The 14284-nt window shown below is 41.1% G+C and overlaps 1 protein-coding gene across 2 annotated transcripts in view; it reads left to right on the top strand.

Annotated features, from left to right (window-relative positions):
• abl1 (c-abl oncogene 1, non-receptor tyrosine kinase) overlaps positions 1-13539 on the top strand; it is a 50341-nt gene extending 36802 nt beyond the window's left edge. For both annotated transcript variants that reach the window (XM_038282045.1, XM_038282046.1), the window contains 10 exons: positions 2229-2393; positions 3897-4192; positions 5872-6144; positions 6296-6380; positions 7755-7932; positions 8368-8552; positions 8631-8783; positions 8864-8953; positions 9061-9189; positions 10397-13539. In XM_038282045.1, the coding sequence (XP_038137973.1) occupies positions 2229-2393; positions 3897-4192; positions 5872-6144; positions 6296-6380; positions 7755-7932; positions 8368-8552; positions 8631-8783; positions 8864-8953; positions 9061-9189; positions 10397-12063 (3221 nt within the window). In that variant the 3' untranslated portion in view covers positions 12064-13539. The remainder of the gene's footprint in view (positions 1-2228; positions 2394-3896; positions 4193-5871; positions 6145-6295; positions 6381-7754; positions 7933-8367; positions 8553-8630; positions 8784-8863; positions 8954-9060; positions 9190-10396) is intronic.
• Positions 13540-14284: the final 745 nt, after the last annotated feature.

Genomic DNA, 14284 nt, shown 5'->3' with positions numbered 1-14284 from the left:
CAAAAATAATTCTCAGCAGCTGCAACTGTTTGTTGCAGCTGAAACTGAAAAGTGCACAGAATTATTCGATCACAGTGTTCAGAAAGTGCATTTTCCTCTATTCTGCACTTTAGATGAATGACTGTTTAGGTGCGACTGGTACTCGATACTTTTGAAAATGAGTATTGTATCCGGATACAACGTTTCAGTATCGATACTTTTTTTTAGTATCGATACTCTTGACAACCCTAATGCACAGCAATGCTTATAGTACCGTAGTCGTCCCTAATCCTGGATCTACATCTATTTTACTGCTTGTCTTCTTCTATAAAACACCATCTCTGGCCTCATCTGTCGTTAAAACTTTCTTACAGAATTATGTAATTTCTGGATGGGAAGGGAAACGTCTTCAAACTTGGAAACAAAGTCCAGTGGTTTTTTTTTCAATTTTCTTTTTTTTTTTTGGAATATCAGTTATTTCGTATATTGAAAAATTATAGCCTTAGATTAAGAAATCTAACCCCCCTCAGATCGGAGTTTAGATTCTGAGAAAATATTTGGTGTTTTCCTCAAAGTTAATAAAAAAAAAATGCTCCTAATGGGTTTAGGTCGTTAAGCCAAACCAGAGATTCCTGTGACTTGTCAACAATGTCTTGTGATAAACTGTTTGGCTCTTCACTTTCCCATTTATATTAGATTTAGTGCAGCATGTTAGTGTTTATTTCCTACATCTTAGAAACCCAGGTCTTATCAGATGGCAACATACTTTAGAGTAAAAATTGCTCTCACAGCTTAATGTTAAACCAGCTGTATGTGAGCTTATAGAATCACAATAAACTACAATCCCATCTACAAGATCCTCCACTTAGACTTTTTTGCTAAATATGTTGCTTTTGCAGTCATTTCAATAAATCCTTTGTGTTGCAGAGGTAATGACAAGGCAATGATCTGGGTTTATGCAATGTCTTGAGTAATGTCAAATCATGCAATAGATGAGCAGTGGCCAAGAACATCCTTTATTAATACGGTTTGGAAATGAGTAAAAAAATAAAGATTTTAATCAGTAAGAGATCGATGTGATCTAAAACAGCTGCACGTTGAACAGAACACTCACTAAAAGCTGTTTTGTCAAAAAAAACAAACGCTTTTTTCCCAGTGAAAAAGAAAAATAATATGTTTTTATATGTATAAGTTAAACAGAAGTATATTCCAGTGTCTCTGATTTCTGCTATAGGGAAGGAAATGCAATGATTTCATGTAGATTTTCTGTCATTGATGAGGTTTAGGGGATAAAAAAGAATGACAGTTTTGTGGCTGGTTTCTTTACCCCAATTTTATTTTTAATATCAGTCCGATCAAAGATCTGGATGTATAAAGAACAAAGACTTCATGAAGGCTGTCTCCTATAAGTGTCCATTATTTCTACAATACTCTAAAATGTACTTGAATCTTAGGTTTCCATTGTCCTTTTTTCATTGACTGACTGTTTCTTTTCAGTGTGTTTGTATTTGATGATAAATGGAATGAAAAACCAGGATTTCAATAGTTTATAACCCGTTTTAATGCTTACAGGGTCCTGTGTAGCATCAGAGTTGTTAAGCTAAGGAGCAAAAGTAGTGAATTGCGTAGTCATAGTACTATAAGACGAAAACCCTGCCTTATACTGCTCATGTTGGTAATGAACACCAGTTCAGTGGGGTGTCTTTCTAATCTGTGGTCAGCCTTTTTCTCTCATTTTTTTAGTTATCCAATAGTTTTGTTGATTTTAACATTAATATGATCTATAGCATTTTACTGAACGTGACCTTAATGAGGAAATTAATGCTGATCCACTTTATATATTCCCAGGAAACTCTTTGTGAAGTCTTACGCTCATGGTCTGAAGTGATATCAATGGCTTAATGTAGATCCTACAGAAACTTCTAAGCGAGTACGGACAATTCAGGAAATTACATGTTTCACAGACACTAAAGATGGCAAGATTAGGTTTAATCCTATAGAAGCATCTCAGCTAGGGATTTTCTTAGAAGGCTAAACACTTGAGGGAAGCTGAGACTGATGCAGAAAAGATGAAAAAGCACATTAAAGGAGTGTTTTCTGGGCATTATCCAAGAGGGTTCACAAGATTATAGCTTAATATACAGATCTAAATATTTTCCAGCTGTTATTTTGCTGTTAATTCTTCATGCATTTGTTCATATTTGTAAATATTTTGACTGAATAATTTCTTTTTCTGTGTATTTTTCTAGAAGCTCTCCAGAGACCAGATTTTGAGGCTCAGGGTCTGTCAGAAGCGGCTCGCTGGAACTCCAAAGAGAACCTGTTGGCCGGACCGAGCGAGAATGACCCCAACTTGTTTGTTGCACTCTATGACTTTGTAGCAAGTGGTGACAACACCCTTAGCATTACTAAAGGTCAGTGTGATTTGTGTTTTTAAACTGCAGAGTTTTTATTTTCAGACCTAGAAAGAAAAGTATGGAATTTGATTCAGTTGCTTCAGGTCTGGATTGGTATGAAAAAAATCTTGGAATATCAAGGAATTTGACCTGATTCACTTTGCTATCAGTTGAAATTTTAAATGCAGATTCATAGAAAAAAATTCTATTTTTTTGGTAAGTAAACAATGATTTTTAAGAAGTAAAAATATGCATGGTGTTGCTTTGACATAGGCATATTTAACAGTGACCGTCAAGTGTTCATCAGTGACAACACTGGGAAAGAGAGCTCGTTTTCACAAACAGGGCTCTGTAGCTCCGACCTGAAGGTAAAATCTGTTTATGGGGTCCTCAGTGATTTGAGCTCCCCTTTTTTAAACCCCTAAACCTGTACAGGTCCTAGAAGTGGGAAGGTTAGACGTTAGACTCTGCATGCCAAATTATCTGTCACAGTTTGGACCCGTCCTGCTTTCTGGACGGCAAAAATCACACAGATGTTAGAACAGTGGAAAAAATAGATAACAGAACCTGCTTGAACCTCTTGGGAACAGTGTCCTTGTGCGGACCATCTCACTTCAAAACAAAGTCCACAAACAGGATCCTGGCGGATGTTCCTGGGTGGTTAAAGTGGTCCCGGACGAAGCAGAGCTCCGAGTTGTTTCCCCAGTGAGCAAATTAAAGGGGATCCTGCAGTTTGCCTGTGATGTCCCTCAGATGCCTTAACACCCCGCTGCTCAGAGGAGTTCATGACCACAGATGTAATGGCAACAGTGCTGGAGTCATTTAACCCTGAGCTGGTTCCTTCCTTGAGGACTGGGATGTGAGGGGAAATGGGAGACAGTTGGTCAGTGCAGGTTCTCAGGAAGACATTCCTGCTGAACTAAAATAAAACATACTTTAGAATGAATTTAAAACCAATTCTGGAAAGCTGTGGGTTTTACAGAAAATGTGTTTAGGAACCCTGGTGATAATAGATTAAGTAATGTTTGCCTGTGTTTATCATTTGTATTGGTCTTCCGAAGAACAATCAGTCCCTCTGTTAGAGATAACTGGTCCGTGAGGTTCAGTACTGCCAGTAATCTCCGTGTTAAGTCCTCTCTCCTACACTCTTTGTCCTCATTTCACTTCCTGACAATTCTCTGACATTTTTTTTTCCTACTGAGCTTCCAGTGAAACAATGCTGCAGATGGATCACAGAGACAAATGGAGGAAGGAAGGAGGGAATGTAGCCATTTGAGTAAACAAAGAAGGTCTCTAACAAAACATAACTTTAAGTGCACTGTTGCATCAGGGTTTGTTTGGCCAGGAGATCAGATAACGCAATCGTTTTATTCTGCTGATGCAAAAAAGAACAACCTCCATCTTTGTTTTCCAGCAACTCCACTGTTTTCTCAAGAATATTAAAATTTCTCTTTAACAGACTTCATCTTAACATATTTTGTACAATATTTTTTATCCTTTTTACTCTTTCTGATTGAACAGGGGAGAAGTTGCGTGTGCTGGGTTACAACCACAACGGGGAGTGGTGCGAGGCACAGACCAAAAATGGCCAAGGTTGGGTGCCGTCCAACTACATCACTCCAGTCAACAGCCTGGAGAAGCACAGCTGGTACCACGGCCCCGTGTCACGCAACGCCGCAGAGTATCTGCTTAGTTCGGGGATCAACGGGAGCTTCCTGGTCCGGGAGAGCGAGAGCAGCCCCGGACAAAGGTCCATCTCCCTGCGGTATGAGGGGAGAGTCTACCATTACAGGATTAACACTGCTTCAGATGGCAAGGTGGGCACCAGTGGAAACACATGCACTACAACCGTATAGAGCCCTGCGCATTCAAAGTTTGGATTTAAATCCAATCAGAAGTGTCAGTACTAAAAAGTCCCATAGTGTGGCTGAAATGAAATAATGGTATTCATTTCCGTAAGTAAAATAATTGTTATTTACATTTGTTTGTTATTGAAATCAGCTTCCTCCCAAAAAGAAAGTGTGTTGAAACAACGCAAAAACAGAATAAATCTCTAAGGAGGTAAAAAAGTCCTCGATTCATAGCACTATCGACAAAAAGCACCTAAAATCTAACATGTCCCTGCCTGACATAATGCTTTAATGCCTTTCACCCTCACACTGGTCAGAATCAATGCAAGCTGGAAGCTCAATACGTGATTGCTATTCTTCTAGCAGGTCTCAGTCACAACAAAAAACAGTGATCTTTTTACAGCGACTTAGTTTTTACAAAGGAAAGATTTAACAGCCTCCTGCTTGCTCAGTCCTGTCCTTTACCTCTCCCTCCTGTACTTTCTAAACGTCAAACGCCTCTCATAACAACCACATTCAAAAGATTATTACCTCACAAAGAAAGCTCAAATCAATGCTTTCATTATTTGCGTCTGTTTTAAGATGCACCCAGATGTTGGCATTTAGAATAGAATAATATCTGATCTGCGGTTGGCCAGAGAAGCTGAAAGTGTAATTTTCAGGCAGTAAATGGACCATAACTAAGGACTTACATGTATTGCTAACAGCTTCCTTTAGTATGGAAGGCTGTCACTAGAGTGAAAAAAGACTTGCTAAAAGCCTCTGGAAATGAAAGTCCTATGAAGAGAAAACAAAAAGAAACAGGAAGCTCCATTTTGTCTAATTAAATAGAGTATATGGTGTACATTTGTTAAATTTGTTTGGGAAATCTCAGGGTATTTTTTTGGGAAATGAATTGCTCGACGGATCTCTGGGTGGAAAAAGAAAATTTTCAGCCTGTATCATCCTCCTTTCTGTGACGAGGAGAGGTGAGCTGGCTTCATGACCAAAATACCTCTGACCACGACCGCGCTTCATGTATGGAGCAGCAAAAACACAAAGCCTGACTCTGATTCTTACCCCCTTATTGAGACATGCAAGTGTAGCAAAGCATGTATGCTCAAAAAATGCACTGATGGAGAGAATAGGGCACATGCACAAGGTTTTCCTTCATCTCTCTGAGCTGAAAATGAGAGATCTGCCATGATGGATTTCCCCAGTAACTGAAGATTACATCATCAGCCACTCAGGTTGGCAGTTTAATGTGTTTTTTTTGTTCCTCTGTATTCCCTTAATTTATGCACTCAAGTCATGCTCAAGGATACTATTTTTAGTATTATGCAACAGTGGAATAATGGAAAAGTCTGTCCGCTGAGCCCTGACCAAAACATGTCTGTCCACCAACTTCCTGATGAATGTCTTTCAAAGCTTGGAACGAAGCACAATCTAACTTTTCCAGATATAACTGTTTCCAGCTTCACCCAATGTTTCCACTCAGTGTGTTTAGCTGCTGGTATAGAGTAAAGAAACTTGATGAAGTTCAAGTCTACTTTCATTTTCTTTTTCTAAAATATTTTCTTTACGTTACATAACTGCCTTTTGTTCTGGCTTTAAAAAATAAGCACATCCCTGCACTCAGATGTAAAAAAAATGTTCCTCCCACTCAGCTCTACGTGTCGTCAGAGAGCCGTTTCAACACGCTGGCGGAGCTGGTGCACCACCACTCCACCGTGCAGGACGGCCTCATCACCACACTGCATTACCCGGCACCAAAGCGCAACAAACCCACCATCTATGGAGTTTCTCCCAACTACGACAAGTGGGAAATGGAGCGAACTGACATCACCATGAAACACAAACTGGGAGGGGGCCAGTATGGGGAGGTGTATGAAGGTGTCTGGAAGAAGTATAACCTCACTGTGGCTGTCAAAACACTTAAGGTGAGAAGAAACAATCTCAAGCATCAAATATTAGGAGGTTATCAGATAGAAATGTTGGATTAGGCTGAATAATGCCGCCATCTGCTGTCACAGAGGTGGAACTACACCTAATTTCTAACTTCATTTTTTATTTTTTGCAACAAACTTATAGGAGGACACAATGGAGGTGGAGGAGTTTCTTAAGGAGGCTGCAGTTATGAAGGAGATTAAACATCCCAACCTGGTGCAGCTATTAGGTGCGTTTAGAAATCAGTTAACCAGCTAACATGTCCACATTGTTACTGAAGCAGACTGAAGTGTGACACTGATAGACCAACACAACACAGTAGACAATTGTGAAGCGGAGGGTTGAATGTAACCTGGTAATCCAGATTAATAATGTGTACCACTAACATTCAGGAGCTTTCTGAGCTGATTAGAAGCAACACCTAGAACCAGATTGGTTTTAGCCAATCAGCGTAACAGATGAAATGGCAGCAGATGCCATGAGAAACAACAAGAGCGGAAGCTTTTATGTTTCTCTTTCAAACCTATAATCATAGATACTGATGGAAAGATGTTTATTTTGGTTCCGCTATGGGCTCAGCACCTCTTGCTTTCAACACATATACATGTCCCGCCTTAATCCATAATGCTGCAACATGATTGGTTGGCCCATTTTGTGTCTTTTTCATATTGTTATGGAGGGAGTAGTACAAGATAGATTGTTGTGCATTTGTAAACGCACAAACACGGCAGGAAGTCAGCCTGCTGTTTTAGGTACAATGATCCTAAACTAAAATTTAACCAGTTCCTTCATGGTTTTATTAAACTTATGGGTGTTTTAATCTCCGTTTAGCTTCAGTTGTGCTTGAAGACCATAGATGCGTGCTAGAAAATGCTACGAACATGAAGACAGAGCATCACACCAGAAAGATTGGGATAGAGAGATATCCACGGTTTTGAATGTCTCACTTAGAAGCAATGAATTCATCAATTAAAATAATAAATAAATAATGGATGTTAACCTGAACTGAAAGGGTCTGCATTAAGATTATTAACCAGAGAAGCTCTCCAGAAGGATTAGATATTCTGAGAAGCTGCAGAGATCTGCGGCTAACTTGGAGCAAACCGTCAACCTTGTTTTGCTTTTATGGAAAAGAAGCACAAAGGGAGAAAACCATAAATATCCATTTCAGATTTGGAACAAACTCTGCGAATTCTAGTAAAGATTCAACAGGAAAGAAATAGGTTTGAACAGTAATTTCATATTAGTATAACATCACACAATATAATTTTAATAATAACAGTAATATGAAACTTCTGATTACGCTGACTGACATTTTGGGGAATTGTCTAGTTTAAATGCTACATTGTAGGATTGTCATAAACTAGTACTGACATTTGTTGTGGTCATTCTGTGTAATCCATGAGGCTTTTTACATTTTTCTTTTAATATCTATTAAAATTATATGGTATCAAACAAAATTTAGAAGTATGTGGTTTATATCAGCTCTATTTTCCAGTCCTAGAAAGACTTAAATAATGTTTTAGATGTGGCAGGCGTACATTTTTGAAATTTCTGTAGGAAAACGTTAAACCAGATTCAATGCTGATTTCTATCCTCCCAGGTGTTTGCACACGCGAGCCACCGTTTTACATCATCACAGAGTTCATGACCCATGGGAACCTGCTGGACTACCTGAGGGATTGCAACAAAGAGGAGGTCAACGCTGTGGTGCTGCTCTACATGGCCACACAGATCTCATCTGCCATGGAGTACTTGGAGAAGAAGAACTTTATACACAGGTGCCTATAATCTGAGTACCACTGTCTGGAGTTGTTTTTAGCTGCATCACAATCAAAAAGGAAAGAAAAAAAGAGCATTGGTAAAGTACTAAATAAAGAAGTTATTCTTTATCTTATTGCATCACAGAGAGTTCATTGTTGTAATAGTCCTGGCATCTTTAACACGCTCTTTTAGAAACTGCATGCAATGATTTATGTATTTAATGTTTGGAAACTGCACTTAAATTCTGGAGCCTTTCAGGACTCAGCTTGTGACTCTGTACTGAGCCAAACATATGTTGAAATCCAGCTCCAAAGCAGAACAGAGGACGGAAATCTGTTTTCAACTTTCAGTTTATTTGCAGCATGTTGCCTGCCGTTATTCTTTAGTTTAAGGATTGTTTTCATTTCCTTCTCTAAAACAGCTTCTGGTTCTTTGTTGGTTCTATTGTGCAGGGACTTGGCAGCCCGGAACTGTTTGGTTGGGGAGAACCACCTGGTGAAGGTTGCAGACTTTGGCTTGAGCAGGTTAATGACCGGAGATACATATACGGCTCACGCTGGTGCCAAGTTCCCCATCAAGTGGACTGCTCCTGAGAGTCTGGCCTATAACACATTCTCCATAAAGTCTGATGTCTGGGGTAGGTTCATTTACCTATGTTGTTACTTTGGAATGAATCATCTATAGTATAATGATTTTTTTTATTTTTTTTTGTTAGCGTTTGGGGTGCTGCTGTGGGAGATCGCCACTTATGGCATGTCTCCTTACCCTGGCATTGACTTGTCCCAGGTCTACGAGCTGCTGCAAAGAGACTATCGAATGGAACGACCAGAAGGCTGTCCTGAGAAGGTCTATGAACTCATGAGAGCCTGTGAGTACGACAAGAACACCATAAACCTGATTTTATAAAAAAAAAAATTCTATCTGAGGTTTCCGATTCCTTTCTCTCAGGTTGGCGGTGGAACCCTTTAGAACGGCCATCATTTGCTGAAACACATCAGGCCTTCGAAACCATGTTCCAGGAGTCCAGCATCTCTGATGGTCAGTGCTGCCTTCTCCATTATCTTAAGCCCTGGTGATCCTCTGTTGTTTGCTTTTCAAAGCCTAATACTTCATGTTTTTTCTTTTTTTTTATTGCCAAATAATAGAAGTTGAAAAGGAGTTGGGAAAGAAGGGGAAGAAGACAACTTTAGGCTCCATCCAACAGGCTCCAGAACTGCCGACCAAAACCAGGACGCTCCATAAGAACATGGAAAACCGGAACAGAGACAGTCCGGGTGGGTTACAGCCACAGTCTGTGCTCTTCATGCTTGTTGGTTATTCATTAAGCCACAAAATAATTTCATTCCTTTATTCTTTTCAGTTTTTATTTAACTTAAATAGAGATATAGGTCACACTAACTGCATTTTCTTATTGGTTTCTTTCTTACTGACATTCAAGTTTTCTTGAGAAATCAATCCTGTCAAATTTCTTACCCAAATAAAATGTTTTAAAACGCATTACTAAAGTAATTAAATTTAAATTGTTTATTTAAATTACTTTTAATTGTTGATCATAATTTTTGGTATTTTTAAAATCAAGGTTTAAGTTTTTCTCAATTTAATTTGCTATATTAATGTTTAGGTTGGTATTTCAGTACAATTTATTAAATTACCTGCACCTGAATCTCCTTCAGGTCATCAGACTAAAGGGGGGTGAAGGCATAAACATGAGTTAGCCAGGCTCACTTTATAGATATGCTTTGGTAAACCGTTAGAGAACTATGGAAGCCGAGAGCGGTCATACTCTGCTTTTTTTTTTTCTTTGCTTTCTCGAGATAATGACATACCTATCTCGTTATCACAAGAAAACAGTTGTTGATTTATTGAGATAACGAGATGATTAACCTGTATGAATAATGAACGAGGCTGGCCAACAGCCCTGGATTTCCAGTCCATCCATGCCTGCGGTAACCATAGTATGAAGTTGGGGTACCGCTTGTGCGCAAATAATAAGTTTTTCTATTTCTTTTCATTGATTGTCAGGTCGTGGTGGATAATTGGATTGCATGGGTTAAAGTAGAAACAACTCTGCTTTTTAATGAAAAACTTTAATCTGGACTCATTTTGGGGGTTAATGCATCTTATACCTGTTACAGAAGTAACACTAGGCGCTAAGGCGCCGGAGGCATAGGTCTAACTGCTTATGAATCAGAAGTGGAAGCAAATCATCAAACCAACAACGTCGTCTCGTTACCTAAAAGTTAAAAACAGGATTATTTAAAAAATTTCACATTGGCTGCCCTGACTTATACTTATAAATCCAATCATCTCGTTATGACGAGAAAACAGCTTGTGTTATCTTAAGATAATGAAAAAATTAACTTAACAGTGGAAAAAGTATCTGAGGGAAACGACCGCTCTCGGTTTCCGTAGAGAACCACCCATAATCCTTTGGTTTTATAATCTGTTACATAAAATCTCGCCCTTTATTCTGCTCCTCAGACCCTGTTGAACTGGAGGTGGGTGTGTCATCACCAATGCTACCAAGGAAAGAGCGCCCTCTGCTGGACAATAACCTAAATGAAGATGACCGCCTAATCCCCAAAGACAAGGACAAAACCCGAGGCAATAGTTTTCTCAGCCGCATCAAGATAAAGAAAAGGAACGCTCCAGCTCCACCCAAGCGAAGCTCCTCTTTCAGAGAGGCAGATATAACTATTGAAAGGAGAGGAGTGACTCCTGATCTACGAGACAGTGACAACTTCAACAATGGTACATCTTTGTCTCTGAATGACACCACGCATGGTGTCGAATCCTCAAAGTTCTTGGGAGGTAACAACGGTGCCGGAGGGATCAACAGCGGGACTCCCAGCTACCCAGGACCTTTGTTCCCTCGTAAGAAGGGCCCCCCTGCAGTGCCAGGCCCGGGGAGCAAGCCGGCTACGACGCCACCCAGTGAGGAGGACGGTCTTTCCAGTTCCAACCGTTTCCTCTGGTCCCCCATCGTGTCCAACGGTCGAGACGGCACCGAATGGAAGTCTGTGACATTACCCCGAGATTTGGGCCAGCGTCACTTTGACTCCAGCACATTAGGAGGGAAGCCTGCTTTACCGCGAAAGAGGACCAATGAGCAGAAAGGAGAGAACGCCCGTCGAACGGGCACCCTGACCCCCCCTCCACGTCTTAACACATCGCCAGATGTTTCCACTTCCTTCCTGGGTAAAGACACTGATCCCAGCCCTGGTTCCAGTCCACAAGCATCGACACCTAAAGTGGTCAAGAGACCAGGAGTGAGCGGGCAGGAGGCCTCCAAGACCTGCGCCCTCCAGGCAGAACTTCTGAAGGCTAACATTCTTCCTGCCTTGGGGGCAGCAGGCGAGGAGTGTAGGGCCCGCAGGAACAAGCATACTGTGGAACCCTCATCATTCAGGGATAGAAGTAAGATACAGAAGCCAAAGCCCGCTCCACCACCACCACCCACCGGACTTAAATCGGGCAAAATCCCCCGGAGCCCGACTCAAGAATTCCCCTCATCATCCCCTTCATCTTCCCCTTCAGACGTGAAAGCTAAAGGCCTTCCTTCCTTTACAGACCCCCCCCATACATCTGCTGCTAGTGACCAATCCCGCTCGCCCATCAGCGAGGGATCCAAAAAGGGGCCTTTGGGCTCTAAACCTCCAACTCTAAAAGCCTCAGCATCCGCTAATTCTGTGACCAGTTCTCTTTCCAGCCAAATCCAGGGAGGCGGCCCGCCTGCCGATCAGAACATATCAGCTTTCACCCCTATTGCAAGAACCCGATCCTCCCTCCGCAAAACCACCCCGCGCCAAGGCAGCGAGCGCACACCCTATTCAGCAGTGACCCGTGAGATGGTCCTGGAGGGAGCCGAGCTGCTCCGCACGGCCATCTCCCGCATATCGGAGCAAACGGGAAGCCACAACGGCGTGCTGGAGGCCGGGAAGAACCTGTCCAAATACTGCGTGAGCTACGTCGACTCCATCCAGCAGATGAGGAACAAGTTCGCTTTTCGCGAGGCCATCACCAAGCTCGAGAGCAGTTTGCGCGAGCTCCAGATCTGTCCTTCGGCTACAGGGGGCGCTAACGCGCAGCAGGACTTTAGTAAGCTGCTGTCGTCTGTCAAAGAGATCAGTGACATTGTTCAGAGGTAGCGCCTCAATGGGAAACCGATACGAACTTTGACCCTCTGAGATGTGCCTGATGGGTGGGGTGTGATGAAGAGGAGCAGCGTAGGATGACGCCACATTACTGTCCCACTCGCTTATTCCTGTGGTTTCAATGATGGACTCAAAGGAAACAGTGAGGATGTTTGTCAGAAAGCCGTAACTATATATGAACATTGTCATCTTAGCCCTAATTAGGCTGTGGACCAACTCTACATCAATCATCTTTGAATTAACCATGTCTTACATATTTAATTTTTTTGCCCCCTTATCACTTAACACCATCATAAAACTGGCCTCCAATATTTGATTTAATCTGAATTTAAGTCATTTGCTGTGACAATTAGCTTAACTTGCCTTTGAAAACATTTCCAGTTGGTTTTTCTGTTCTCAGCTTTAGAAATAGAGAAAAACCGTCCTTTTTTTTTTTTTTACTTTATTGATCAGTCGTCACCGATCGTTTGCCGACAGATGAAACTGTGTTGCTGTCTATTTTGTATTGGTGCTTTTTGAAGTATTTGCAGCCATTCGTGCCATAAAGTAACAACACGAGGAGAATGAGCCTAAAGTCTCCTTTTGCTTCCTCCCTTTCACTACAGTAACATTTAGAGCCTTAACAAGTACATGTGAGGCTGTGTAGGCGGTAAACGTGTCTGTATGGCTTTGGTTGAATTATTCCATATGCTTGAGTGTGGTTGTGGTTTTGTTCTTTGGATATAAATGTTTGCAGTACCAAAAAAAATGGATCTGGGCTGCAAGATCTGCATCCTAGTGGATTTTTCTCCTTTTGTATAGTTTTCCTCAGACTGGACCTTTCCTTTTTGATTTTCTATGTATTATTTTGATGTAATCCTTTCCTCTCTGTGCCAGTGAATAAATAAGCCATCAGTAGCAGCCTTGGCCTTGCTGCTGCATGCTGTTAGATCAGTTAACAGGATGCAACACACTGGCTTGGTGTTTCCCTGGCAGGCCTCTGCTCCAAAGACATGAGGGATGGCTGCAGAGGCCCTCCGCTCCCAAAAAGAAAAAATACCCCCTTGGGAAACACTGGACTAAAACGTTAACCCGTCTGTCAATTGCTGTCTCAAAATGACTGAAAGGGGGGGAACCATAATAACCATGAAATTCCACCTTAATGTTTTAATCCCCCCTCCCTCCAGTTGTCGGAATCTCCTGGAACATTTTCGGTGTTTGTGCTGTAATCGTTTTTACCTTTGTGCCCTGCCTGACTGCGAAGCCTTTGGACAAAAGTCACAGCTTCTGGCCTTGACTTCAATGGTACCGTCATTATTGCTTTTTGTTAATTCCTCCTTTTTACCAAACATACCACTACTCTACTTTTGTGTCCAAGCCTCAATCACACATTTTGTAAAAGTTTGGCCTCTATTTGTAACTGTTTCTTCCTTTCTAACCTGGGTGCAATTTTTGTTGCAGTAAAAATACAAAAGCTACTTGAAATGGAAATCTGGGTGTGACTCTTTTATGGTTTCCTATCCTAAGCTAATATGGTTCATCTCGTTCATATATTTTTTATATTCTGTATTTCAAAAGGATATAGAAAACAGACACATCTTGTTTTAATTAATTCAAGCCAAGAAGCACACATACAAATTCAGGTTATGTATAATTTATTTTTCTGACTAGAGTATTTTATCATTAAAATCGAAATGTCAACATTTTAAAATCATATACACGCAAAGAACGCATTTAAATGTTAGCACAGCTTCTTAAAAATGTATACATATTTACTAGTTTTGCCATTTTTTTCCTTTTTTTTTTAACTTGTGGACAGACGAAGCAGGAAGTGGTCACTCAAACTGCAAAGAGGCGGGACATGGGGACAAGGAAGCCCACCAAATCCAGAAATATAAACCAATCCCTGCAGCCCAAAAAAGATAATACAGAGACGCAGGGGGTGGGGAAAATGAAGCAGACTAACACAAACATGCCCCGGTGTCTAATCTGTACAGACATGACTCTAAAGTTTGAAATAAATAAAATCTGAATATCTCAAACCGGATTGCCTCCCCCCTCAGTGTACCGGCTAACTTGGTAGTGTGCAGACAGGGTGGATGGTGGTGGGGCGGGGACTCGTCTGGGTTTGTCCTTTACACACATTAATAGAAACTATGTTACAGAATTTCCCAAAGCATGAATTACAGGCAACCCACTAGCACACCGACTGTACAGATCTTGGCAGATAACTTTC

This window comes from Cyprinodon tularosa, unplaced genomic scaffold (assembly GCF_016077235.1).
Source record: "Cyprinodon tularosa strain WSP-4 unplaced genomic scaffold, ASM1607723v1 ctg179, whole genome shotgun sequence".
NCBI classification, from domain to species: Eukaryota; Metazoa; Chordata; class Actinopteri; order Cyprinodontiformes; family Cyprinodontidae; genus Cyprinodon; species Cyprinodon tularosa.
The sequence above is the reverse complement of the archived record's forward strand: the minus strand, read 5'-3'. Positions and strand labels throughout refer to the sequence as shown.